Raw genomic sequence first — 27,629 nt, forward strand, 5'->3', positions numbered from 1 at the left:
CACCTAGTCACATGAGCAACCTGGACATACATCTGATTGACCATCAAGCAAGAAGGAATATTGTTGATGAAGAGAAAGGTAATGAGAATGACATACGCTGACAGTGACTTCATAACAATGCAGCAAATCTGTCACAACAGCACCTGCACGCTCCCCGCTATCATCTTCTGTTATCAGACCTCACTTCCAGCCAAGTCAACCAGAGAAAGTTTGCTATATGAGCTTTCCCCAGTGATCAAATGGTCATAAATATATGTATTGTGACAATCCTAGTAAGGCAACACATGAAATCCACAGAGCATAATTAGTGAAAGCACTCAGAAAATTATTTAGTTACATAAATAGACGGATCCAGATATCAACTTCACAATTAATTACTATGAATTATCACAAGTCATCTCTTTTACAGAATAAATCAGCGATAACTACAGAAAAAATGTTATCGCAAACCAGTGAAAAATCAGTCTTCATTTAAGCTTTAAAACCACATACCATTCATTACCAATGTTTTTTTTTTCCCTCCCAATTTTGTGCTTCCCATCAGTATTTCAAGTCATGCAATGAAAATTTCTAAAATTCCCTCCAGCATAATAGGTTACATCCTAAAAGTAAATAATTTCAACAGTCTTTTGTGCATAACCTCTCCGATCATTTTAAGCTAACCATAGTCAAGAAGTTAAGAGGCAGTGCACAAAAAATCCATGAAAGATTTGTTTTAGGGGGTGAAAATGTGCTGTTGCTATAGGTTTGTCATACAGTAGAAAACAGTGAAAAGGAAAAGGTCACAGCAGAATACATGCATAACATTAACGTGGAATTTAAACCATACAAATGAGAGACATTAATCTTCGATAAATCATTTCCTCGCTTCTGAAATGCATTTTTCAAAACCCTAGAAAAGTCAATAGGGTTTTCAACTTTTTCCTGCACCAGTTCCACAAATATTGTGGTGATCCTAAAGAGAGTTTGGGCATGCTTTTCCCCGACTCCAAAAGTAGATCCCTTGTCTGCATAACCACATTAAAGGGGCTTAGTAAGAACCTTAAAAACCCTATCTTCCTAACAACAAAAAACCAGCAAATCAAACCATAGACACGACCATGTAAATTGTACATGGCAAGAGAAATAAACCTGTTCATTATAAAGGTCAAAAATTGTAACAGAGAACTTGTATTGAGAAGTAGAAGTTGAATCTGAATTGGCCAAATCAAACAATTCTTCAAAACAACGAGCATATAAACCTCGATCATAGCTTGGTCCTTCCTAAGAAAGACAAATGATCATCCAAGAAGCAATTCATTAGGCCAAAAATTCATTTAATTGAGAAGCAAAAGAAAATATAGAAAAGGGTCCACACACAGGACAAGCATATGAATTATTAAATCAGTATTAAATTTAAGACCCCGACTCAGCTCTTTCTTTCTCTTGAAAGGCAGGGCTGGTGATTTGCACACGCATGCATGTGCATGCTAAAAGTTTAAGAAAGAAAAATCAACCATAGTGTGTGTCTTTCCAGAATGTGTCTGCCCATATGCAAATATGGAGACATTGTATCCATCCAAAGCTGACTGCACCAGTGGCTGAACATCGTTAAACAATTCGGCTACAAATAAAAAAATAAAAAGGGTTATTCATGCAAAATATTATATGATTGCCCAAATGTACTTACATAAAACAAAACCATGTTACCTTGTCCAACGTGAGGTCCATAGACACGATCAAATTCAAAATCTTTCTTGGAGTTGGACAATGATTCATCACCAGTGTTTACACGAATAGTATATTCATCTGGGAATTCAACAACTGAGGGACCTTCATCTTCAAATAATGGTCTTGCACGGCAGTATACTCGGATGTTTCCTGCAAATAATAGTATGACAAAATTCAAGATATGTAGAAAGAACGAAGGCAGAAAAATCTTTTGTAAAATATGGAATCAGAATATAACATAATACATCATAAATTAATAAAGATGGAAGAAAATTTTCTATTAGAATACGAGCAAGGGTTTTAAACTCATACTGCTAGTAAAGCCTAAGGAGAATCTCCCAAAATTACAATGAATCTTAAAATCTACTTTGCCTATCTCTACTAGTTTTCGCCTTATTTATAATATAAGAACAGATATTAAATAATAAAAATAAATAAATAACTGACTAGATTCCAATAAACATTGACTCAATAATTAAAAAAAAATCCCAATTGAAATATTTATAGATAATATTTCTTTATTATTTGTAACATAAGTACTTGTTTTGGCAGCTAGACATACGTTATCAGCTCAGCAAAACATTAGCACCAGAATATACTTAGAAAAGTCAAAAGATCAGCTACCTTAAGTTTTAAATACTGTGATCCAGAGGCAGATGCAGCAATGCTATTTGATGACTATAATTGCCGTGCATCCATATAAAAGAATATTTAAACAATTTGTTAAATTATTAAAAAGATCAATATCAACATAAAATATATAATCTATATAAACCAAACTATTTATAAGTCACGAAATGCACAGCTCCTCCAAAGCTCCATGCATAATTTTTTTATTCTTTCAATCTTTCTCCACACACTTAATTGGGCCCCATGCAACTCTTTAATCTAGTTCTCCATTTTCAGCACTGCTTAAATGTTAAGAAAACAAATACAATCTTAACAAAACTTTCAAGTTCTTATCCATCCTGTACATTGCAAGGGGAAAGTATCTAGTTACTTTTATAATGTTAGAGTTAAGAACATCTATTTTAATAGACTAGCTTTAGACATGGCTTTTTAAGCAAATACTACAAAATCGATATTTATTTCCCAAGATTTGGTACCTCGCAACTACAAGTGTAAGAGGTTCAAAAATAGAAATAAGTAATATTATTAAGAGGCAGATGAGATTAGTAATAAAACTTGCAGTAGATTTAGTGTGGGCATACAAGACACCAATGGATTTAGACAAATAAAGTAAATTTCTCTTCCTCCATAGTTGCAGTGATGTCTATCTGATGTTTTCTAATTTTAAACCACATCCTTCTTGACTAATAATTGGCAATGGGGTAGTTCCAAATTCACAGTAGAGGAACTAATACAATCTCCACAATATGTGCCCCAGTTCCCATTGTAGATCCAAACTTACATCATATGATGTGCACAAATATCTCTGAATAAAAGTAGATATAGAAACAACCATTAATCAATATCAACTATTAATATTACATAAAGGACAATTACCTTTAGATGTCAACAAGTCATTGAACAATCTCCTCTTCTCGTTGATAATTGGCAAAATTCTGGTTTCAGTTTCAAGGGCAGCTTGATCTAACATTCATATAGGTGGCACCAAAAGAAATTAAAAATTTAATAACAGAAAACCAACAGTGAAATGACTACACTAATAATAATAACCACAAAACCAGCGCAGGCAAATCTAGGCACATTTAATTTGTGCAATTGTAAGAAACTAAAAACACCTCAAACGAAAATCTGCTATATTTCTCATTGTTGCAAAGTCATAGCACATGTATACTATATGTCACGACAAACTAGTTTCATACCCAACTTGCGGGTCTTGTCTGCAAGAACACCAAGGTATCGGGTAACGCGGTCAAGTTTTGCATTTGAGTATTCTTGAAGTTCACTCGCCTCTTGCCTTAACTGCTGGTAGTCTTCTCTAGCGAGCTGTGCAAAATATCATATGTATTTGTTTAAACAGGTGCTTAAATTAAGAATTAATGGTTCATAAAAGATCCACTAGTAAACCACATGCTTTTGAAAAAATCATATTAAAATTGCTCATAACGATGTACTTTCGAATCCAATGCAGGTTTGTTTTTTTTTTGGTTGGATGATCCAATAGTGTTCCATATACTGCAATTATATGAATGAATTAAAAATATATTGAGATGATATTTATCAGCCACAAATGCAGGAAACAATAATATTTGGTAAGAAAAAGAGCTTTATGCTGTCTCTAACATTTGGTGATTAGAATTTAGACTAATATGGCAAATCTTTACAATGACAATAATCCACGCTCTTTGTAGAAGATTATTTCATCTTAATAAGCCAATAATGCACCTTCATAATCTCCAAAATAGCACTTGGTTTGCTCATAAGTTGTACATTCCTAACATTCTGCTCAATTACTGCATTGATCTAACAGCCACCCACACATATCTGGGGCTAAATTCATTTCATTGAAACTGTGAGACCACCATCAATGTGTTCTTCTCATCATCACAGTCCATCAAACATTACAACCATGACAACACGCATCCAGCAATCAAATAAGGTTCAACCAAACACAATGGGGAGCTTGTGACTTAATTGATTTCAACAATAGAATAAATGACGCCAAATCTTCAACAATCAAACTGATCGTTTAGTAAGATTTTTCAATCGACCAGCAACCATACGAGTTTTGGATAACATGGCATATAGCTCTAAAAAGCCTCAGCATGCCTCAGATGATCTTACTAAACCTGCTCCCTACGTTTCCATTGAACATAGAAAATTGCTGGTGAAATGTAAAGATGAGCTTCATTAGCACTGTCACAGTGTCACATGCACCTTAAATTTTAAGCAACATGCTATGCATAGTAGCAAAAGAAATCAATTGGTTTTCCGTACTGGAGTCTCAACAAATGTTAGCTGAATCTGATATCTCAAGCAATTGCTGATAGAAGATAGCATCTAAAATTGAATCCACATGCTCCAATAACAGTTCAAATAAGGATTCGGGATTGAAGGCGGTGAAAACCTTCTTTTCTTACAGTCTTCTGTACATAAAAAGAGGCACATTCTGCCCCTCTAAATCCTGCTGTCCAGCTAGCAAAATTATAGCTTAAAACTGGAAGCGGCGACTTTCCAGAATTATGCAAAGTACTTTCTCAATATAATGTCTTACGCGGGGAACCAGATATTAACCGCACCACAGTGGACAGAATGAAAGGTGACTTTATGTCCTAACCTAGTTCAGAGTATACTGTCCAAATTCCGCGACGTTCTATTGACATTAGCCAAGACGGGGTTAGACTCTGGAACTTCAAGACATGCACTTAAAACGATGCTCTCCTCGTCATCGTCACTGATAAGCACCCCTTCTCAAGAATACATACATTGCCATTAACAACGCTAACATAGAGTAGACGCTAAGACTCTCACAAGAAAAAGCTGAAAGCCAAAATTCATCCAGCAGGTTGGAAGAGGAGGAGGAGGAGACGCAGCAAAGATGGAATGAGAACCCATTACCTTAACTTTGTCCCCCAATCGGTGAAGCTTGGAGGCCATGGAGTGTTTGGACATCTCTGAGTGCGGAAGAACCGAGGAGGTGGAGATGGAATACCTCCTTACCAATGGTGCAGGGGGCTTCTGATCGTGTTGCTCAAATGAAGAAGAGGAAGACGAAGTCGGAGACTTCCATGGGTCGAACCCACTCACCTCCCAGTTCCATTTGTTCTTCTGTTCCGCCATTGATTGGCTGCAAAGCCCTCAATCTGTGCTTGGATTTCCTCTAAAATTTGAAACTTGAGAATGCAATCCAGAACATTAAATTTCGTCCCAAAAACAAAAAGCTCAAACATCAAACAAATTCAAGTAAAAAAAGGAAAAGAATAGGCTCAATTCAAGAGCTTTATTTTTGTCATTATTGTCATCACTGGGACTAGACTAGTGATGTCCTTCACCTTTTTGCGCCATAAACGTTTGACAAATTTTTATATATTTGTTTCAAAATTGTATTTTAAAACTCATAAGGTAAAAGGTTGGCAAATAAAAGTATAAAACTGATAAAGTAAAAACATAATATTTCATTCAAATTGGTTAATTAATTATTAACTATTGATTAATACAGTAATTATTAACTTCACGGGTTCTTTGCATATTATCTGAAACCAAGACAGCACATCTTTCTGCAGATTTAATTCTCTTTTTTTTTTTGGCAATATATAATTGATTAATTCTGAACTAGTTTCACTGCTCGTTACTTTAATAAATATCTTAAACTTATTAGATTTTAATTGTTCATATTTTATTTGAATAGCCTGAATTTGATTTTTTTTATTTTTATTTGTTCAAAGTAATTATTTTAATATGTATAGAATATAAAATAGAGATAATCTTTTAATTATTATTTTTTTAAAAAAAGTCTTTTCTGTTTAAAAATAATCAATTAAAGATTTTAAATCTGAACCATTTAAATAAGATATAAACAGTCCAGATCTAATAAACTTGTACCAAAACTAGTTCGGATTAATTCATCTTACATGTTAAAATTTAAATGGAAATATTCCTTCGCCGTTAGGTTTGTAAGCAGAGTCGTATGTACGGTGTCGTTTTTAAATGGGACACTCTTGGGCCTTTGTGGGTCACAAATTAATGTGCGCTTGTTATTCGTTCACACTTCGTTCTCGGGAATTTGTGAAGGATTTTGTGTTGCTTTTGGATTGGAGGTGGAGCTCCAAGATAAGGCAGAAAGGGCGCCACGCCAGCGTGTGGCCTGGAGAGTTCCGTTACCGGCTCAAGCTTCAAGTTCAATTTTGTTCTGAACGTATCATGATCAAAAATCATATTCATAAATTGCAACAACAACAATAATAATAATAATAAATATATTTAGTAAATCATGTCAGAGCCCTGTGAGGAAGAGACATACTGAACCAAAGATGAGAACATTCTCGAGTAGGTTCCCAGCTTTTCCATCCCATTTTCTTCAGGTTCACGTTTAGTCATTCCATTATTATTGAACAGTGACGTACGTATGTGCTTAGTAATTTCGGATGTGTTGTTTTGCTGTAATTGTGTACTAATGAGAGGACATTAGAGCAGTAATTGCTGGTTTGTGTTTCTAAGTATTCGGATTTACATTTGTTTGGTATGTAATGAGTAACGTGTGCAAGCGCATAACCAGGCAAAGCCAGCTAATTTCCCAGCTCTGGTCGACGAGTAATCCATGCAACCTGCTTCTTCAATAGTTGTATCTTCGTTATGATACCGGGGCTTTTGCTTCCTTTTTTGCATTCCCCCCCCCGGGGGTTCCGTGGAGTGTGGAGCTTTTTTTTTTTTTGGTACAAGAGTGTGGAGCTTTTTACAGAGGAAAGATGGAGACCACGTTGCTAGATCCAATATCTGATTCCTAGTTTCGGCCTCTAACTCTGGTCCATGTTGGGTGTTTGCAAGCTCTTAGCCGCTTTTGGGCTTTACAAAGGGATAAGATATACCACTTTGAAGTACTACCTCATCTCTTATAAAAACTCACTTAACTTTTATTTTATTTTTATCTTTATTTATTTTTTAAAATAGTTTATGTAATAATAGTAGTTATAACCAAGATATTTAATTAGTAAGAATATTTTAGGAAAGACAATACCTATTTATTACAAATAACTAACTTAACTAATTTTTTTAATCTACTTAAATTAGTCAATTAGCTTTTATATTAAGGATCGGAAGTAGTATTTTTGTCCTAATACTTAATGGGTGTTTAGTTTCTCTCAAAAATACTTTTTAAAAGCACTCTCATGCAAATCAAGATAAAACTCTTATCACATACTTACTTGACTTGAGTATATCTAAAATTATGTTTAAAGTCATAATTTGACTTCCATCCCAACACTTCCTAATAGCCTAAACTAATGATTAATTCAGTATTGCAAGATACTTTTCTCAACAACAATGAGTATGCTAAACTTAGACTAAGGAATCCTACCACAGAAATATTTTAAGATGCTGAATATATTAAAAATTACCAGAAAAATGCTTTACAATTATGAGTTCTGCTAAAAAAATTAATAATTTACAGTATCGAATGAACCGGAAATTAAATCAAGATAATGAATGTTACTAAAAAAATTATTTTAGACTGTTAAATGCAATTTAGAAACCCCCTCTTGTGTGTTTGCCTGGTACACGTAAAGACAAGCTTGTCTGGGCGGCTAACGGATCTGGAAAGCCTTCGGCCTCTCATGCGTATTCCATGCTAGCTAGCTCAGCAATATTTTATAAGCTTCGTCTCCATTCTTCAGTCTGGGAGAAGCTTAACGTCCCGGATCCAACGGTGCTCTTCTTTCCGCACCATCTTAAAGAGTACATTCATCAAGCATACAATTAGCGTCTTGTCCAATTTTTTTTTTTTTTCTAAAACATAAGTATTTTCCTATAAGAAACAATATTATTTAAGATACTGTTAAGTACTAAATATGAATACTTTTTCAGTAAGAATTTTAACTTTAATTTATTATATTACGAGAGACTAGTTTTTTTTACTAGATCTGTGCCCCTTGTGAAGTTGCTTGAAGACGGATGCAGTATTTGCAATGCAGGGTACAATACTCCAAGCAAACAAACAAAAAAACGGAAAGAATAATTAAACGTAGTACTTACTTATCCTCGCCACAATTGATCCGCCCGACACCCCCGGGCCCCCCAGGGGGGACTAAAGACAAGCTGCACGTGCCAATTCACAGCATAATCCATGGGTTTCAGGTTTATACTGGGAAACAAAAAAAAAAAAAAGAGCATTCTTTGTCTTTCCTTTCTCCTCCCACTCATCTTCCGTCAACAGACAGCCCTGTAAGTAACTGTAGCTTTGTTTGAATGAATTTACAAAGACTTGAAATAGGGAAAGGTACTGCACGATGTTTAATATTTGACTTATGCTGGCTGTAGTTTGTAGATATTACCATGCCCTCATTTTTTTTGGGGGCCCCCTCGGGGGCGGGGAGGTATGCCTCATTGTGAGCTGAAGCTAGTCAGAGACCGCTGATGCGGTCCAACGCCCAGAACCAGTTTTGAGTATGTTTGGATTGGTTACGGTAAAATTGACTTTAATTTTAACTCATTTTTATTTTAATGTGATTTATGTTTGGATAGATGTTTATAAAAAATTAATTAAAAAAGTCAAAACTTGTTTGGATAATTAATGAAAAAATAAGTTTAGATATAAAATGATTTAAAAGAATATGAATTATATTAAATAATACATATTTATATTATATGTATATAATGTAACAATTTTAAGAGAAATATTAAAATTAATTGTGAGAATGGCTTAAAAGGAGTCCGAGTATTATTGAAAAATTTGTAAAATATAACTTGTCATATTTTAAGTAAAAAGCTAATTTTAATATTTTTTTATTTTGATGAGTCAAACATAAAAATCAGAATGAAAATAAAAATTATAATTTTTAATCAGTGAATTGTTTTAATTTTTTTGGGGACAGACTATTAGTTATTAAAATAATAGTGACTAAAAATGAAATAAAAATATTAACATGGACTTCATTATTCATGAGGAGGGAAGAAATGATGCGTGTGAAAGAGAAGATGGGCATGTGAAAAGCCTTAACGCTGGATGCGGTGCTAACGTGGGAAAAGGAGCAAAAAATAACGTTGGTTTTGGGTATGTTTGAATTGGTGTTGGGTAAAATTGAGTTCTAATCTAACTGATTTTTATAACTAAAATTAGAGTAAAAGTCAGTTAGTGTAATGCAATTTATATTTGGATAGATGCTTATAAAAAGTCAGGTGAAAAAGTTAAAAGTTGTTTAGATGATTAATAGAAAAGTTAATTTAGTTGTAAAATGACTGGAAAATGTATGGACTTTATTGAATAGTAGTGTTTGAAATTTTATGTTTTTAATGTGATAATAGTTTTAAAAAATACGTAAAATTATTATGATAAAATATAAATAGTTTATTTGTAAGATTATAAAATAAAAATATTTGTTACAGAGAAAAATTTGAAGACACATTGTAAATAATTAACGAAATACACATAATGGACAAACATGAATATAAATTAAAATTCATTTGGTCTCTAATAAAAATAAATGAAATCACATAACTAATTAGATCATAAGCTTTGCATGATTTTTTCATAAGTCAGTTAGAAAAGTTGATCCAGATCGTGTTGGATAAGTCAATTAGAAAAGTTAATTTTTCCTATAAGTCAGTTAGAAAAGAAGCCCTATCTAAACAATCTTTTGAGTCACAATAAGCCTCTAACCTCAGTTTCACACTTCCTCATGTGTTTTGGGCTTCTCCAACTACAATCCAAACATAGCCTTTGTCGAGTGATAAGTCAGTTATGAGCTTTTTTAATAACGCTGATCCAAATAAACAAAAAATCACAAATGAGTTTTAACCCTTCATTTCACAAATTCCTAGACGTGTTTGGGTCTTTAAACGGTGATATAGACAAATGTTTTGGGTGTGTTTGAATTAGCATTGGTCAAAACTGACTTTTAGTCCAACTAATTTTTGTAACTGAAGTTAGAGTAAAAGTCAGTTAGTGTAATATGATTTATGTTTGGATAGATGTTTATAAAAAGTCAATTGAAAAAATTAAAAGTTGCTTGGATGATTAATAGAAAAGTTGTTTAGCTGTAAAACAACTAAAAAGAACATGGACTTTACTGAATAATAGTGTTTGAAATTTTATGTTTTTAATGTGATAATAATTTTAAAAAAATACGTAAAATTATTATGATAAAATATAAATAGTTTATTTTTGAAATTGTAAAATAAAAATAGTTGTTACGGGAAAAAATTTGAAAACACATTGTAGATAATTAATTAAATATACATAATAGACAAACATAAATATAAATTAAAATTTATTTGGTCTTTAATTAAAGTAAATGAAATCACATAACTATTAGATCATAAGCTTTATATAATTTTTTCATAAATCAGTTAGAAAAGTTATTTTTTATCCATAAACCAGCTAGTAAAGAAGCTATATTCAAATAATCTTCTGAGCCACAATAAGCCATAAAAGTCAGTTGCACACTTTTTCATATGTTTTTTTTTAATCTCTAGCGGAGATCCAAACATAGCCTCTATATTTTAAAGGATTTAATTGTCACTGCTATGCGAAACAGGACTATGGATCAGGTTAAAATAGTACATATATAAGTAGTTTTTTTAATTATAATTTATAAATATGAACTAAATATATAAATAGAGTTTTATTTTGATTTATATAAAAACATAAGTACTTTTAGACATTATCCCAAACAAATTTTATGTCTAATATCCTTCGAGATCATATGAGAGTTATTTCCATGAAAATATTTATAAGCCTCAATCCTCGTATTAGTTTGGTCCGTATCCCCTAAGGTGTGTTTGGTACGAGGGATTTGAAGAAGATGAGAGGGATTTTAATCATTTTTTGTTTGGTAACACACAAATTTTAAAATTTTCCCTCCCCTCCCCTCTTTAACCTCCCTTCCAAAAGTGGAAGAATTTATAAGGAAAGGGTAATATTTTATCATATTGTAGTTATTATGTTCATATTTTGTCATATAATGATTATTATGCCTATATCTTAAATAAAATAAGGGTGAAATTGTTTGTGTTAAAATATTTTTCTCTCCCCTCTCCTCATAAATCAAACAAGGTAATATTAAAACTCCTCATCTCTTTTTTCTTTTTATAAATTCAAATAAAGTAATATTAAAATCTTTCTACTCTCTTTTCTTCCCTTTTTTCTACTCCTCCAGTCCTTAATATAGGACCCAATTCTTGAGTTGGTTTTGGTCATAAATATAAGACCTATTTATCATATTTATCAATTTTCTCTAAATTACCCCTATAGATACTCCATCAACCATAATCAAATAAAAAATGGAGAGGAAGTATTAAAAAAGATGATTATGGTGTTTTAGAAAAAATGTGTAACTTTTCTTATAATTAACTAACTTACCTAACTTTTTTAATCTAATCAAATTAATTAAATGGGTCTTACATTAAGAATCGGAGGAGTATTAAAATTCTTCCTCTTCTTTTTATCTTATCGAGCCAAACAGATCCTAAAGAAACATGGTTAGACAAGCGCCAAATTTTACATGTTTAGGCGTTTAGCTAACATTTACAATTGTAAGAAGACAAGACAAGGGGCCCTCGCATTCCGGAAGAGCGTGGTGACCAGAGAGGAAAAGAAGTCCAGGCCTAACCAAATAGACGGATCAGGAGCGAACCGTAAAAGGATGCCCTCTACTTCCTAAATGGTACTTTCCTCTTTTATCACGTCCCAGGCCTACAGGTTCTGACACACTCCCCCACACCCACACTATAATTACCACACATGGGGAAGCGAGAAAGTAGAGTCACTCTCACAGTCACTGCGCAGGGCAAGGCGAGGTTGATTGGGCTCATCGTTGCAGGGAAGCCCCCCACAATTGTGCCTAACTCTCTATATTTACTTACTACCACAACACTGTTACGTCCGATGTGACCTATCGGCTTTTCTTTAACCTATGAACCCCCGATTGGGTATTCTCTCCCACGTCAAATCGCCACAGTCCCTCACAGGCTCACACCCTTCTGGGCATTCGTCTTTGTTGTGCAGTGAAACCAAAGTCACTGTTTCCTTCTCATAAATATATGTATTTATTGACAGGTACATTCATGATTCATTAACTTGCTATTCTCTCGGCTCCACAGTCACTTGTTAGCTTTTCACACAAAATTTAGTTATTAAATTTATTCTAAAATAATAAAAGTTTGGGAAAATTGGATAAAAAATAGGATAAATTACAAAAAAAAACTTTAGAATTATAAAAACGCAAATAGAAACCTTTCATAACTTCATTCTGGATTTTGACAAGAATAATATACCTTGAAATTGTCAAAACTCAAAGTGGAGTTATCAAAGATCTCTATCTATGTTTTTGCAATTCCAATCTCTTTTTTTTACAATTTTCTCTAAAAAATACCCATTTAAAATTTATCTGAGAATAAGTCCCTGAAAAAATGTCAGAGAGCTTGAAGTCCTTAAATATAAATAAAAAATTCCAGATGAAATTACCATATCATCCTCACTAAAACTTTTTCCTTTTTTTTTAAAAAAGGAAATCAACAAGAAAAATCAGGGCAAGACAATTTGAGGGGTACACACCCACACGGCGACACTCCAGTAGCATGCAATGTATCATCTCTATATGTAACTAAATTCTGTGTAGGTGTAATTAATCTTTAATACAGCTAAATTCTAATAAGCAATTAACCTTTAATACAACTAAATTCTAGTAACGTGTAACATATCATCCCTGAATACAATTAAATTTTGTGTAAGTGCAATTGATATTTCAATTAAGTACACTTACGTTAGGTGCAATTAAACTATAATAATGTGCAATATATCATCCCCAAATGCAATTAAATTTCATGTAGATGCAATTAATTTTTCATTAAATACACTTACCTAAGGTGTAACTGAACTCCAATGATACAGGTAAAAAAAAAAAAACTAAACTTCAATAATGTGCAATATATCATCTTTAAGTACAACTAAATTTTCCATTATGTGCCTATATATTAGGTAGAATTGCATTTTCCTTACGTGCAAGTCAACTCCCCATAAATATAATTGATATTTCATTATGTGCAACATACATTAGATGTAATCGAATTTCTATAACATACAAGATGTCTGCCCCATATGCAATTAAATTCAGTATATGTGTAGATAATCTTTTGTTATATTCAAAACACGGAGTGCGCAGTTTAACTTCCATAACATGCAAGATTATGTGCAAATGATTTTTCATTATTTTCAAAACATGGAGGGTGCAATTTAACTTTCATAGTGTGTAAGCTATCCTCCTCACATGCAACTATATTCAATGTATGTGTAAGATATTCTTCTGTTTGGATGGCTTTCAAAAAAATCCATAAGCACGTGTTATGTAAATTAAGATAAAAATTATTTAACATATTTATCTTATATTTTATTAATCATGATTAAAAAATTAGTTATAAAATTCTCCTTGATATTTATTACATGTTCTTGTTTGTTTTCTTTTCACGTATTCTTCCGATCTTTAACATAAGACTCATTTAATTAATTTGATTAGATTAAGTAGTTAATTATAAAAAAAAGTGACACATTTTTCCTAAAACACCATAATCATCTTTCTTAATACTCTATCTCCCTCTTCCACTTAATTATAGTTGAGGAAGTATCCATAGAAATAATTTTAAAAAAATTAATAAATATAATAAATAAATTTTATATTTAGAATTAAAATCAACTTAAGAATTGAATCCTATATTAAAAATATATCCAGGACACTCCTTCGCTTGATCATTAAAGGCCTCTTCTTTTGCACACGCCTCCATTGGCGAGTTTCTGTTACGCAGCGCACCACAAACGCTCCTGCACAACCAAACGGCACCTCTAACCAAAGCCACCACCGTCTCCTTCCCGTGATCTAGCGAGCAACGCTTTCATGGGCTCCATCTCACAGTTCAATACCATTTTCGCCGCCTTTTACTGCATCTAAAATTTTCCGTTGTTCAAGAATTTTCTAGCTGTCTGCATCTGAATCTATAACGAGACGACTTTTTCAGTGACTAGGTTTACCGATGAGACTGTAGCCTAAATTTAGCTTAATGCCTGCATATCTTTTCCCATAACAAGTCGCTCTGGTATCAGGCACCCCAGGCTTTTGCGTTTGCTCAAATACACCAGAAGTTCCACCAACAGTCATCCAACCTTCCTTCGCTTCACTGACTTTTTTGTTTTCTTTGTCTTTTCAGGTGACCTTCTTTAATTGCATGCTGGTTTATTGTGTGTTAAAACTCGGCCAAATTCTTTTGTTTTTTTTTTCTCTCCTGATCGGATTGAGAATCGAATTCTAATTATATGACCTTGATAGTGACTCCCGTACTTGGAATGATAATGTTCTATGTTTTCGCTTTTTCCCCCCAAATAAGAACAAGGTGAAGAAGAAGACTATGGCGAGGGAGAAAATTCAGATTAGGAAGATCGACAACGCCACGGCGAGGCAGGTGACGTTCTCGAAGCGACGCAGAGGACTTTTCAAGAAAGCTGAGGAGCTCTCAGTTCTCTGCGATGCAGATGTTGCTGTTGTGATCTTCTCCTCCACCGGCAAGCTCTTTCACTACTCTAGTTCAAGGTTTCTCTCTCTTCATCACATCTCCATCTTTCTGGCAAAATTATCACTGAACCGAGGGTTTCACGAGTTGACTGAAAGGCGTCTTTAATGCTAAATATATAAATATCCAAACGGTCTGCAGGAAATATCATAATCATAGTCATAATTAATAAACAGTGCGAGAAGCAGACTCTCGATTCTCTACTTTATTTCCTTTTAGCGTCCAGATCAGGAAGATAGTAATGTCGTCTGCGTTCTTGAAGCTTCGATTTTTATATTCACTCTTTGTTGTGTAAACCCGAAGAAAGTTAGAAAAAGTCATCTGTGAGTTCTTTTTTTTTTTTTTTTTAAGATCTCTTACTCATTGCTGCTAGTTTACTGTTGATCGAAATAGACGATGAAAATGCAAAAGACAGCATAGGGGTAGTAGTGACGACTTCTTTTCGGTGCAAAATGTGGGTATTATTTTAATTTCTAAAATTTAAACATGAGTCAATATATAGTATACGATGCATCCAATGCCCTCTAAAAATAAGATAAGATTAGAGTGCTTAATCTGCTAAAAATATAAGATGTAAGATGGGAGTGTTAGATATACTGTAAAAACACAAAAAAATATGCACTTTAAATTTTTCTTTTTTGAGTGAATGCACTTAAAATTAGGTCAGATGGATGCATCTTTCCCCCGTGCTATATAGAGACGACTGTGCACGGCGTGCAAAACAGGCCTAGTAAGTCTAAGTCCTCCAGGCCTATCATGCGATAATTTTTTGGCTGACCATATATTGTGATTTATTTTTGACACTGTTTATTTGCTAGCAATAGCATGAAGTGAAGTTTTTTCTTTTCTTTTTTATTTTTTATTTTAATAAGATCGCGTACTTCCCAAGTATTAGTGAGAACGTCTGTTACGATTTATATGTAGTAGTGGAAGGCTTTAATTTTATGTAATGACAGATATGTTAATGATTATTGAAGTATTGAATATTTGGTAATCTTCTGGTTCTTAATATAAGACTCATTTAACTAATTTGATTAGATTAATGAAGTTAGGTAAGTTAATTAATTATAGGAAATGCGACTCATTTTTTTTAAAATACCATAATCATCTTTCTTAATATCTCTTCTTCTTCTTCTACTTAGTTAAGGAAATATTTGTAGGGGTAATTCAGAGAAAATTGATAAATATGAGAAATAAGTCTTATATTTAGGATCAAAACTAACTTAACAATTAAATTCTATATTAAGAATCGTAAGAGTACCATTTATAATTTTGTCCGGTAGTTTAACGTTTTTATAGGAGGTCATTACTTCTATTTTAAGCATGCGCATATATTCCGAGTGAGAAATGTATATTATCGCAAAATACAAACGGCACTGACTTTTGTACTAGCTATGAAATTGATGATTATAGTTATTATTTCTAAATTCTAATTAGTGTTTTCATCCAATCTGAATGAGCACGATTCATCACGGTAATAACTGATCAAAATTTCTTCATCACTGATCAGTGACAAAGCAGGCTCGCGTAAAACGAACCTGTGCCATATTTGTCGTTCAAAAGTGATTCGATGTAAATTTAAAAATCAGACGTCTGTGATCTTAATTTAAGTTGTTTTCAGAGCCTGCCGTTCCTAATCTTTTTTGGCTATAAGAAGTCCTCTAACGTGCATTGCTCAATTTCATTATCTATGAACTTGGAGTTTGTGGCTCAGAAAATTCCTTATGTTGGTTTATCATGGCATCTGCGAATTTTTCAGTAATCTTTCAAGGGTTGATTGTGTGTTTGTGATTCTTATTCTTAATCTTTTGACGCTTTGCTTCCTGAAGCATGAAAAAAATACTGGAAAGGCGTCATTTGCACTCAAAAAACCTCTCGAAGCTGGACCAACCGTCTCTTGAGTTGCAGGTCAGTGAATACTGTTTTTTATGTATCGTAAATCTAAATTTGTCATGGAAAAATTTGGTTGAAGTTAATTATTTAAAAGATGTATAATATAACCTTCATTGTAGCTAGTTGAGGACAGCAACTACTCGAGTTTGAGCAAGGAGATTACCGAGAAGAGCCGTCAGCTACGGTATTTATTCCCTCAATTTCGTGAATGATTTTTTTGGTCATGATTGGGAGGAACCTTTTCTATTGAAAAAATTATATACAGGCAAATGAGAGGAGAGGATCTTCAAGGTTTGAATATTGAGGAATTACAGCAACTTGAGACCTCTCTTGAAGCTGGGTTGACCCGTGTAACTGAAACGAAGGTCTGTTGAACATACATTGCTGTTCTATAGAATCATTGGCTTCGTGCCGTCTTTGATATTCCCTCTAATTAAAATTTTAATGCTTAATTTCAGTCACTGATGATGATGGATGAGATCATTGATCTCGAAAGAAAGGTTAGAGACTAGAACTCAGGACACTTTATACATTTTATTGGCATCACTTTTTCCCGTCAACTAAAATCTTATCGGACCACCAGGGAATGCAATTAATGGAAGAGAATGAGCGTTTAAAACGTCAGGTAGGAATTGATCTTTGTTCAATTTGTATGCCTATCATCTGTTTGCTGCAATTGCTAATAGAAAATCCTTGTATATTTGTTGTTGGGACCGAAGGTGACAGAAATGCCAAGTGAGGAATGTTGTGTTGTGGAAGGTCAGTCATCTGAGTCTGTCGATAATATTTGCTGCTGCACTGGGCATCCTCAAGAATATGATGTCAACTCAGACACGTCCCTCAGATTGGGGTGAGTTCTGTTAAGTACTAAACCATTTAAATCTTCTTTCTGGGCAGAAGTTCAGTAGTCAGGCATATGTATATACTCAATCCGAGATAACCACCTTTTTTTCTTGAATTGAATTGTCGATCTCTTACTTGCAGGCTACCATATTCTGGTTGAAGGAGATTTCCAGGGTTGGAAAGCGTAGAGAAAAAGGAAGGATAAAGTAGTTCCATTCCCTTAATTAAATTGCATTTGAACCTGTGCTATCCTAAGATTCTATCTCTGCTAACTGCTAACCTATAATAGTACAATATGACAAGTCGAGAGGGTATGGATTGAGCAAATGTCTGGTATTTTGTGACAAGTAGCCGGCGCATGGCGTGGGTCATGTAAAGGAATTGTTTATAACTTCGCATATCACCTGGATTTGGATCGGTGCAAGTTTTAGAGGAATGAATATAATCAAAAAATTACGTGGACCAATTAGATTGCTTTATGTTGAGCAAAAAACAAACAGAAAGTTAGACAAATTGATGACTTTAAAATTTGGTGGATAATATAGAAGAAGAGAAAGAAGAAAAATGGCTTCATAACAATATCGAGACATGTTGAGGTGCTTTTTACTGAAATTCATGATTATAATATGATGAGCAAAAGGTGTGCTTATATGTATAGTTTTGTTGGATACATACTTTTATATTTTTTTAATATTCGTACATAAAATGATTCAAAAATGTTTATTTACAGGATCAAAATGTTTAATTAATTCTTTTACGTGCTACTAAAATTTGAGTTGAAGCTTTACATTAAATCCGTATTTAGGTTTGTTGTAAAGTGAGGTAAAGATAGGGTTTATTACTAAAATTATTGGATGCAACTTAATTTTTTTTTAAAAAAATTAAATATATTTAGTTTTTTAATTTTACATAAAGTTTTTATTTGTTTTCTTAATTTTAAAAAATATATTTTTAATTTTTTTTTTAAAAAAATAATAATACTAATATTTTTAATGTTGATAAAATATTTTAAAATCATAGTTATTATAAAAAATTATTATCTGAGTTAAGGATTTTAGGATTGAAAAAACTAAATATTCTTTTAAAGTCTTATATTTAAAATCAGAAGAGTATATACTTTTTAAAATTAAGGAGTAAAATTAAAATCTTTAACTTTAAAACAACTAAATATATATTTTAGCCCAAAAAACACAGCTTTATTATAAGTCCGGCTAACAATTGCCCAATAAAATTACAAAATCGTCGTCGTATATTTTTCAGATGAATTTCTATGGGGCAAAAATAATAACGGATCCTCACACGTGCGGAGGGTCGTTAACATCACGAGGTTACCGGTAAAATCGAATCTCGCGGAACGCTGGCACGACACCCGGTACCTCCACTCCCTCTCCCCTGCTCCCAATATGAAAGGCCTGATTCTTCTTTTCTCTTCCATTTCTCACTCCCTCTTTCGCACTTTCTCTTTCCCGTCTTTTCTGTATCTTCGATCTCTATCTCCGCCATGGATGAAGAGTATGATGTTATAGTGCTCGGAACCGGACTCAAAGAATGCATCCTGAGTGGCCTCCTCTCTGTCGATGGACTCAAAGTACTCTTCTCAATTCCTCACCAAGTTTTTTTTCTTTTTTTCTTAAGAACCTCTCGTTCCGTCAATTTGATTAGCGCTGGAAGTTTTTTCTCAGTTCTCCCTCTGAATATTTGATTATCGATAACATGACAACTGGATTACAAAAGAACAAAATAATATGTTTTCAGATTTGTGAGAGATGCTTTCGTAAACTTTCTATCATCTCGGTACCTTTAAATGATGGATCCGTGTGGTTTCCTTGCATCTACCTACGGCTTTAGTGCACGGACTTATCGGTACACATCTACCTGCTGGTGTTTTGGTCACATCTAACTGTCTCGGCTTTGATCAGGTGCTGCATATGGATAGAAATGACTATTATGGTGGAGAATCCACATCGCTTAATCTTAAACAGGTAACCGATTAGTATTCATCTGAACTTGTTTCTCTTTTTAGGATTTATATGATTAGTGCCATGAATTTCCTTTTTGCGTAGCTTTGGCAGCGATTCAGGGGCAATGACAATCCTCCAGAGCATTTAGGCTCAAGCAAAGACTACAATGTTGATATGATCCCAAAGGTATGCTGGACGAGTACATTTTCTTAAAATATATTACCTATTCCGATCATTGTTGCAAGAGTAGAGTAAATGAAACATTCCTTTTTTCGCATTTATATCGAGGACTATCTGATACTTCTTTGACTACTACTTGGCTTGTGCTTGCTCGAATAATCTGCTGTTTGGCTTTTGATATTTGATGACAAACTTGTTAAGAGAAATTCAAATGAAGTTTGAATCGTTACATGGAACGTTAAAGTATTAGCACAGGGAAGGTACAGGTGTGACTGAAACACGTGATCCTGTACTATTTAGCATTTGATTATTTTAGGTTTTTACACTAAGTAGAAAAACCAACTGCTAAACCATTGGTGATGCTTGAAAGTTAGTAGCCTATAATTGACCTGCTGATAAAATTTTGATTGACATCTAATTTTGGCCAAATTTATTAAAGGCAAGAACCACTTTAGATTACAAAAAAACCAATATAATGCTAGAGATTGTCCTACACTGATTAGTGCTTACCATTAATATTCTAATCACGCTTCAACAGTTCATGATGGCCAATGGAACTTTGGTTCGTGTTCTCATCCATACTAGTGTTACAAAATATCTGAATTTCAAGGCAGTGGATGGCAGTTATGTTTACAATAAAAAGAAGGTATGAGGTTCTGATGTTAACTAAAATTTTGTTAAAGCCTAGTTATTTATTTTCTAAATAAAATGTAAACTGATGACTTGGATTGTATACTTCAGATTCATAAAGTACCAGCAAATGATGTGGAGGCTTTGAAATCTCCCCTTATGGGATTGTTTGAGAAGCGGCGCGCTCGAAAGTTTTTCATTTATGTCCAAGACTTTGATGAAAATGATCCGAAATCTAAAGAAGGACTGGACCTTAACACAGTTACAGCAAAAGAACTCATTTCGTACTATATCACTGTCATTTACTCTTGAGATCGTGTGTCTGTGTGTGATTAATTTAAGCACTTTTTCTTGCAAATTAAATAGCAATTCAAGCCGAAAGTGATATTTCTAATCACAGTAGGGTTCTCCATAATTTTTTTTTAAAAATAAATTATTGAACCACTCTTCTATTTTTGTTGAAATTTAACAGATCTTAGTCTATTTTCAAAATATATTTCACTTTATTAATTTATTCCTTCTATTAAGATATCTTCCATTAAAAATATGTCAAGTGGTTCAACTAAAGTATAGTTTTGTTTTTAGAGTAGGCTAATGTATATTTTAAAAATGAAGAGGTTTCTATACCTTTAAAATAAATTCAAAAAATATTTGTTTAATTTATTTACTTTCCAGTAATAAAATTTTTGGAAGCCGTCCAAAATGTTGGATGAGGAGTGACGTTCTTTTCTTTTATGGCAATAAACTTTTAAATAATCTTTTGATTCGATTATTCGCTATATTGAATATCTCATGCTTGTTTGCTTTCCATCACAATGATTATTCGCGATGCAAAATAACTCGAAGTTTGCTTCTAATTAGGAAATACGGGCTAGATGACAACACAATTGACTTCATTGGCCATGCTTTGGCGCTCTATTTGGATGATGCTTACCTGAACCAGCCTGCAATAGACTTTGTGAAAAGAATGAAGGTACCTAGTTCTTCTAATGAATTTGCTTTTTTGATTTCAGTGCGTGTGCATGTTATATGGGAATTTGTAATTAGTTGGGAAGAGATTCAGTAGGTTGGTTAGTAAGCTTGTTATTGTATATAGGGCATATATATATGGATGTAACACGGATCTAATGACTTGAATACTACTTTTGTACGTATCATGCATCAATGCCGTTGCTTGGAAGGTCATTTCCTATTTCCCGCTGTGTCCTTTAACCAGCCAACTTGCTGCCCCAATAATTTTGGCATGGCCTGTTAGTTAAGTGTTTCTTGGGATTCCCTTCTCCTTTTATCAACATCAGACCAGTACAACACTGCAAAAGTAGGTTTGTGCTTCCTGCTTCTAGAAAAATAAACGTTACCTTAGATTGATCAGTGATAAATGTGTGGCTGATGTCAAAGGATTATCGTACTGGAACACTTTCTTATGAAGCCCTCCGCTTTTTTTTTTTTTTTTGTTGGGGGGGGGGTTGTTTGGATTCGGATGTAGACAACGAAATCAGAATGGTAAGGTTTTTGTTATGGAATCATGGGAGTGGGAGAAGTTATGAAGCGTTCCGAAAAGCCTATGTCAAACTTCATATGCATGATATCAATCTAATCTTCATTTTTAACTTTCTTTTTATGCAAGATTTTTCATCGCATCTGGTCTATGATGGTCTGAAGCATAACAAGAATTGGATTTTGTTCTCTTAGAGCTTTCATTTGGAAAGAGAGTTTTGTCTTCTCTCATGCATGCACTTGTTCACAGTAATGATTTTGAAAGTCTAATTTATTTTAATTATGGTTTTGCAAAAGCTATACGCAGAGTCTTTAGCACGATTTCAGGGTGGATCCCCTTATATATATCCACTTTATGGTCTGGGAGAGCTTCCTCAGGTTTGTAATACACACTACAGCGGAGAAAGAGCATGCCTTTGGAATTTCTTCGTCACTCTGACTATTGTAATTATTGGCAGGGATTTGCCCGTTTGAGCGCTGTTTATGGTGGTACCTACATGCTCAACAAACCAGAATGCAAGGTATATATGTTTTTATAACTCCAAGTAGTAAGTACGTAAAAAATATGAATTCCTTTTAGGGTCCTCCTCGATAATCAGAGCTTGATGCAGGATTTTTTATTTTTACTTACGACAGGTTGAGTTTGATGAAAGTGGAAAGGTTGTGGGCGTGACCTCAGAAGGAGAGACAGCTAAATGCAAGAAAGTTGTTTGTGATCCTTCATACTTACCCGACAAGGTACAAAACTTGTAACGACCACCAACTGCCAACTTACGTGATGATCATTTTGAGTCTTTCTTAAAATTTTATTTATTAATGAAGCTAACCCTATCAGTTTATCAATAGGTGAAGAAAGTCGGGAAAGTGGCCCGTGCTATATGTATTATGAGCCATCCGATCCCAAATACTAATGACTCTTCGTCAGTCCAGGTTATTCTGCCTCAGAAACAGCTTGACCGTAAATCCGATATGTACGTTTATCAAGTTCTTACGAATAGTGAACTAAGCATGTTTTGAATGTAGCCGTTAGTTAGTTACCGCATATTTAGTAATGAGAAACAATTTTAAAGAAAACACAGAGGCTTTTTACAAATACAGGATCAAGTTGAAAAATATTACAAATAAGAGATCAATGTTTTTAAAAACTAAGAATAAATGATATCTGATAAAGTGAAAGAAAGAGAGAATGAAAATAAAACAACTGAATCAAAATTTTTATCTTAACATGTTAAAGTTTGAGTCTATTAATATAAATATGAAAACATAAGTTTTTCTTTAATTTCCTGCAATTCTCTGAGCTTTAGTAACAAGATATAATGTTAAAAGTGTATTGTTTTTAAATTTTGTCATTTGAAAAGGGTCAAGTTCCAATCTAAAACCTTCTACCATTTAAAGCATGATATTGCAAAATATGAAAACTATTAGCTACGTTACAATATTTTTACTCGTGAGTTTTATTTTTCAAGAAATATTGAATAATTTTTCTTTTTATAAATTGATTACACAAATAACGTACATAAGAAAAGGGCTGTCACCCCGGCCCTTGATCTGAATGACTTGGAAATAGTCTGCTCAACGGGATATCTTATTATTTTCGGTTAATGATTGCTTAAGGTACCTTTTCTGCTGCTCCTACTCTCACAATGTCGCTCCAAAAGGAAATACATACATCGCTTTTGTTACCACAGAAGCAGAGACTGACAATCCTGAAGTGGAATTGAAGCCGGGCATAGATCTTCTTGGACCCACAGATGAAATATTTTTGACACTTACGATAGATATGAACCAGACAATCAAAGCGCTGATGACAACTGCTTCATATCCACGGTAAGTTTAAGGGGAAGTTTTATATCTATCTCTGATCTGGCAAGTTTGTGTAATTGGTGTCATTTACTTTAGCCGCGAATGTTTGATACATGAGAGAGCATAGGTTCAGCATTAATTCATCTCGTCCCAAAAGGATAATGTTATGACATTGTTAACTTGGCTTTTATTTTCATCTTTAACTACTCGTTTATACAAGTTATTCTTATGGGAAGAGTTTATTTACAGAGCTATGACGCAACGACCCATTTCGAAACCACGGTGAGAGATGTGATTGCCATGTACAGCAAGATAACTGGAAAGGTAATAATTTCTCTCATCCTCTGCTTACCATGCGAACAAATGGTTGCCGAACCTTCATTTATTAGCTCATCTAAGAACTAAAGAATCAAGTTCCCCTCTGCGTGCTGAAGTTTCTAGTATTTTAGTGTAGCTGTAGGAAACAAGAACATGCGGACATCTGCGTTTTAAACTGTGTTTTGGGCTTTTAGCCTTTCTTTTTTTAGGATTTGACAAAAAAAGGAGCTCACGTTTAGGGGGTGTTTGGCAATCTCAAAAGTGCTTCTCAGAAGGACTTTTTTGTAAAACAAGACAAATTCCTAGTCACCATATTTACATCGTAAACCGTAAAAGCACTTCTGAAAACTATGGTTTGGTTTTCATCCAAACACCCCCTTAGTCTGAATCCAAATTCATTTTTTCCGGGCTTATACGGGGTGGTCCTAAAACCCCTTTTATATATCAAGCTGCTTATTTCAGAGTCCCGGCAAATCTATAGGCATTGGGGTAGTGTCTATCAAATCTGTGAACCATGATCCTTGTAAAGAGAATACTAGCCCTTCGATCTTTTATTCTCTCATAGACATGAATGAGGATACTGATTAATCATCTTGGAGTTAAAAGAAATGCCTCAAGATTTGACAAGCTTCATGCATCAAACTGCTTTGATTTCAAGGTTTTGGGCCCTCAGGGTCTCCTTTCAGTTTCATTTTTAATTTTCCGCATGGATGAAGGATACTGTCAATACTAAAGTATTTCAACTAATTCATTATTTTCAATGATTCCTAATCTCAGGAGTTGGACCTGTCTGTTGATCTGAGTGCTGCGAGTGCTGCCGAAGAATAAATTTGGGCATCTTAGCGGTAAAATTCTGAATCAGCACCATTGCGCCAGGCGATTGATGATATTGTGCTTGCTTATATTTCTTCTCCCGAACCCGCGGGCTAAGATTGACTTTGTCCTTAAAGTTTGTGTGCCCTCTACTTTGTCCAAAGAGCAAGAGAATTCTTCTTTTGACGCCTTTTGTTTGTTCAATTCCTATTAGTTTGACAATTGTGCTTACCTCTTTGACATTGCAAATAAAGTAAAAGTTTCTTCCTTAACAGGTAGCTGAAGATTCTGTGCAAATATGCTGCTAGTATCATCACCCAAAAATAATAATAATAATAATAATAGTCCAAACATTGATAGAGCACAAAGACCAAATTATCACATTTTAAAGTTTAGCTTCTATATTAGTATTCGATTTCATTTTTGAACACTTTTCTTGCCTCCATTGGAGAGATTTTTGAAAAGATGTATGTATCAAAATTTATATGGTCAAAATAATTATTTAAAAATATGTTCATCGAGTGGGATCCAACTTGACCCGGTCAATTGATCTCTCAATCATGTTGACTTGAATTGTCTTTCAAATTTCTAAATTGTTGAAATCCAACTCGTATACATTCCCAATATGCTTGAGTTCTTGGTTTGTTATAGATCACAAGTAGTGTTGTGATTTTAAAATATAAATTACTTTTACTCTACACCTCCATCGTATTAGTAGTGTTGTGATTTGATGTTGAAGTGTAATTTAGCCTCAAAGTTGTTAGTTTATCCACTCAAATTTGATCAACTTTTGTGTGGAAGTGAGACATATCAGAAATTGAAATCATGAAACTAATTAGAAATAAGGTCTCGTATATCTTATGATGTTTATCTCTCTAATTGGGGGGGGGGGGGGAAGGAATGTGTGTTGATGGATTTCACTATTTGAAATCGAAAAGAATTTCACAATGAAGAAAATTAGGAAGAGAATAATGAGCTTCACTTTCATGGGATCAACATGCGTAGAAATAAAAGCACAATCTCTTCCTAATCCTCTCTAACTTTGCATTTTCAACGGATCTGAGGAGATTCTGATCCCTGTAAAACCCAATAGATACCCGAGGATTATATGCAAACAAAAAAGACAGAATTTTCTGTCTCCTACAAGATTAAAATTCATTACCTTAATAACAGGCGAGCCACTACACATTAACCCAATTCCACTGATGATGCCGTTTAAACATCACAAAGAAGGTGCTATACCTGCAAAGCAAAAATTATATTGAATACGACAGCAACTTGGGGGTTAATCTACCTCAAAATTCAAACTTCATACCTTAGTCATAGAAGCCATGAAGGCACAAAACCAAAAGCCTCTTTCATCCCATAAAAAGCATAACGAATGGCCTAGATGTTTGGCAGACAAAGAAGATGAACCTGTAGTATTACTGATCATAGATCATAGTTCACACATCTTCTCGACCAAAGGGATTAGGCAACTAGAAGAAAGCCAACTATTTCAGGGGATGATGGAGCAAGTTCAAACCTGTAGATTCCATAAACTCATATGTTTCATTTAAGACTATCTGACTTTTTTTTCTCATCTCAAGTACTGCCTCGATGTGTCTGGTAAATAAGACAAGAAGCAAAGACATGTTATTTGTATAACTAGTCTTCCGGTCTCATCAAGCGAATAAATTATAAAACAAAGCATCAGTCATGTACTTGCCTCAGTAATAGAAAAGCTGATTGATGGGGAGCTAACAAGCACACGAGTCTGAGTCTGTCATTAATAGTCACAAGTCAAAACTTTATAATTGAAGGATATAATATATGCTTCAACTTTGAGCAAACAAAGCAACAAAAAGTTTAATTTGTTTCAACCTCACGGAAACTTCATAATATGCCCCACATTAAGAACAACCTTGATGCTATTTGTGGTAACGTTGCTGCTACAGGAGACCTCACCAACCCTTCTAGAATGGAAAGGGAGAAGAAATCCATAATAAGCACTGATTCTTAACACAAATGACGATCTTCATAGACTAAGGTAATGACTGATGAGCAAGGGATCTCTCACCTGCTAAGCCATGAAATATCTACCACATTGTTCAAGTCAAAGCCATACCAAGGAAAAAGAGAAGGGAAAAAGTTAATATAACTCCACAAGGAAACAAACAGAAGTGTTTATCCATAATAAAGAAGAATCTGTTGTTTTTGGTACAGGTACCTCTAATACAGCAGCTGTTTGAGCAAAAAGCAAAGGCTTTCCGGCCACATTGTATACAAGTTCATGACCCGATTCCTTCAATGTCTTCAAAACGAGATGCAGCACCGGAAACCTTCTCACTCGACAGAAATGAGGCCGAGGTGAAAGGGGGGGAAAAATCAAATTATTTCATTTATATTAATGTGCAACTGTGATTGACACAAAAAAAATTTTAAAAAAAAAAGATGATCAGACTTCCATTCTAAAAATTTTCAACGCATATAGTAAATGCAAAGTAAGACAAAGTATTTGGCTAAAAGAAATTATGGGCTAGTACCATCCAACATAAAGGGTCCAGTTGTACAGAGCAAGGTAGAGGCGTCTTATGAGTAGGATGAAAGCTGTCATTGAAGAAAGTGATGAGCAGAAAGGAGGGGGAAGGATGGAAGAAAAGACAGAAACTAGCTATGAAGAGAGTGCTGGAAGGCTTGGAGAAAAATAGATGCAACAACTAAATAAAATGGATAGTTAAGTGGTAGGCCTATTTATTGTTCAAAATTTACATACAGAAATTTTCATAACTTGATCGGAGGAAATAAGCCATTGATCCATGTACC

At 33.9% G+C, this 27,629-nt stretch overlaps 2 protein-coding genes and 2 pseudogenes across 3 annotated transcripts; 2 read left to right on the forward strand and 2 right to left on the reverse strand.

The window, feature by feature from the left end:
- Positions 1 to 1,020: 1,020 nt before the first annotated feature.
- LOC114727089 (kinesin-like protein KIN-14B) lies at positions 1,021 to 5,457 on the reverse strand. Its single transcript, XM_028913819.1, has 7 exons — positions 5,236 to 5,457; positions 3,540 to 3,663; positions 3,217 to 3,303; positions 1,690 to 1,860; positions 1,497 to 1,603; positions 1,132 to 1,263; positions 1,021 to 1,059 (listed from the first exon to the last, which is right to left on the reverse strand). The coding sequence occupies exons 1-7, from the start codon at positions 5,455 to 5,457 to the stop codon at positions 1,021 to 1,023; spliced, it is 882 nt and encodes a 293-aa protein (XP_028769652.1).
- Positions 5,458 to 14,266: 8,809 nt separating this feature from the next.
- Positions 14,267 to 18,019, forward strand: LOC114727086 (MADS-box protein JOINTLESS-like). Of its 2 annotated transcripts, XM_028913818.1 has the most exons (10): positions 14,267 to 14,344; positions 14,423 to 14,526; positions 14,704 to 14,906; positions 16,716 to 16,794; positions 16,899 to 16,963; positions 17,045 to 17,144; positions 17,238 to 17,279; positions 17,363 to 17,404; positions 17,499 to 17,629; positions 17,764 to 18,019. In XM_028913818.1, exons 3-10 carry the CDS (start codon positions 14,725 to 14,727, stop codon positions 17,780 to 17,782), a joined length of 660 nt encoding a protein of 219 aa, XP_028769651.1. In that variant the 5' UTR covers positions 14,267 to 14,344; positions 14,423 to 14,526; positions 14,704 to 14,724; the 3' UTR covers positions 17,783 to 18,019. The 2 variants fall into 2 exon arrangements, with proteins under 2 accessions (XP_028769651.1, XP_028769650.1); XM_028913817.1 differs by having other exon boundaries at positions 14,322 to 14,526.
- A 1,060-nt stretch (positions 18,020 to 19,079) lies between these two features.
- Positions 19,080 to 24,928, forward strand: LOC114727085 (guanosine nucleotide diphosphate dissociation inhibitor At5g09550-like; annotated as a pseudogene).
- A 1,592-nt stretch (positions 24,929 to 26,520) lies between these two features.
- LOC114727088 (very-long-chain (3R)-3-hydroxyacyl-CoA dehydratase PASTICCINO 2-like) lies at positions 26,521 to 27,420 on the reverse strand (annotated as a pseudogene).
- Positions 27,421 to 27,629: the final 209 nt, after the last annotated feature.

The sequence above is a fragment of the Neltuma alba genome, unplaced genomic scaffold, assembly GCF_004799145.2.
Source record: "Neltuma alba isolate B1F8T4 unplaced genomic scaffold, ASM479914v2 tig00012445_pilon, whole genome shotgun sequence".
NCBI lineage: Eukaryota > Viridiplantae > Streptophyta > Magnoliopsida > Fabales > Fabaceae > Neltuma > Neltuma alba.

Excerpts from the sequence above, each read along its gene's own strand:
- LOC114727086 (XM_028913818.1), top strand. The coding sequence starts at position 14,725 with ATGGCGAGGGAGAAAATTCAGATTAGGAAGATCGACAACGCCACGGCG. Across the intron at positions 16,795-16,898 it reads AACCGTCTCTTGAGTTGCAG|CTAGTTGAGGACAGCAACTA; the intron begins GTCAGTGAATAC and ends CCTTCATTGTAG. Across the intron at positions 17,405-17,498 it reads ATGAGCGTTTAAAACGTCAG|GTGACAGAAATGCCAAGTGA; the intron begins GTAGGAATTGAT and ends TTGGGACCGAAG.
- LOC114727089 (XM_028913819.1), bottom strand. The coding sequence starts at position 5,457 with ATGGCGGAACAGAAGAACAAATGGAACTGGGAGGTGAGTGGGTTCGAC. Across the intron at positions 3,664-5,235 it reads GATTGGGGGACAAAGTTAAG|CTCGCTAGAGAAGACTACCA; the intron begins GTAATGGGTTCT and ends TATTTTGCACAG. Across the intron at positions 1,060-1,131 it reads TTGACCTTTATAATGAACAG|GAAGATAGGGTTTTTAAGGT; the intron begins GTTTATTTCTCT and ends TTTTGTTGTTAG.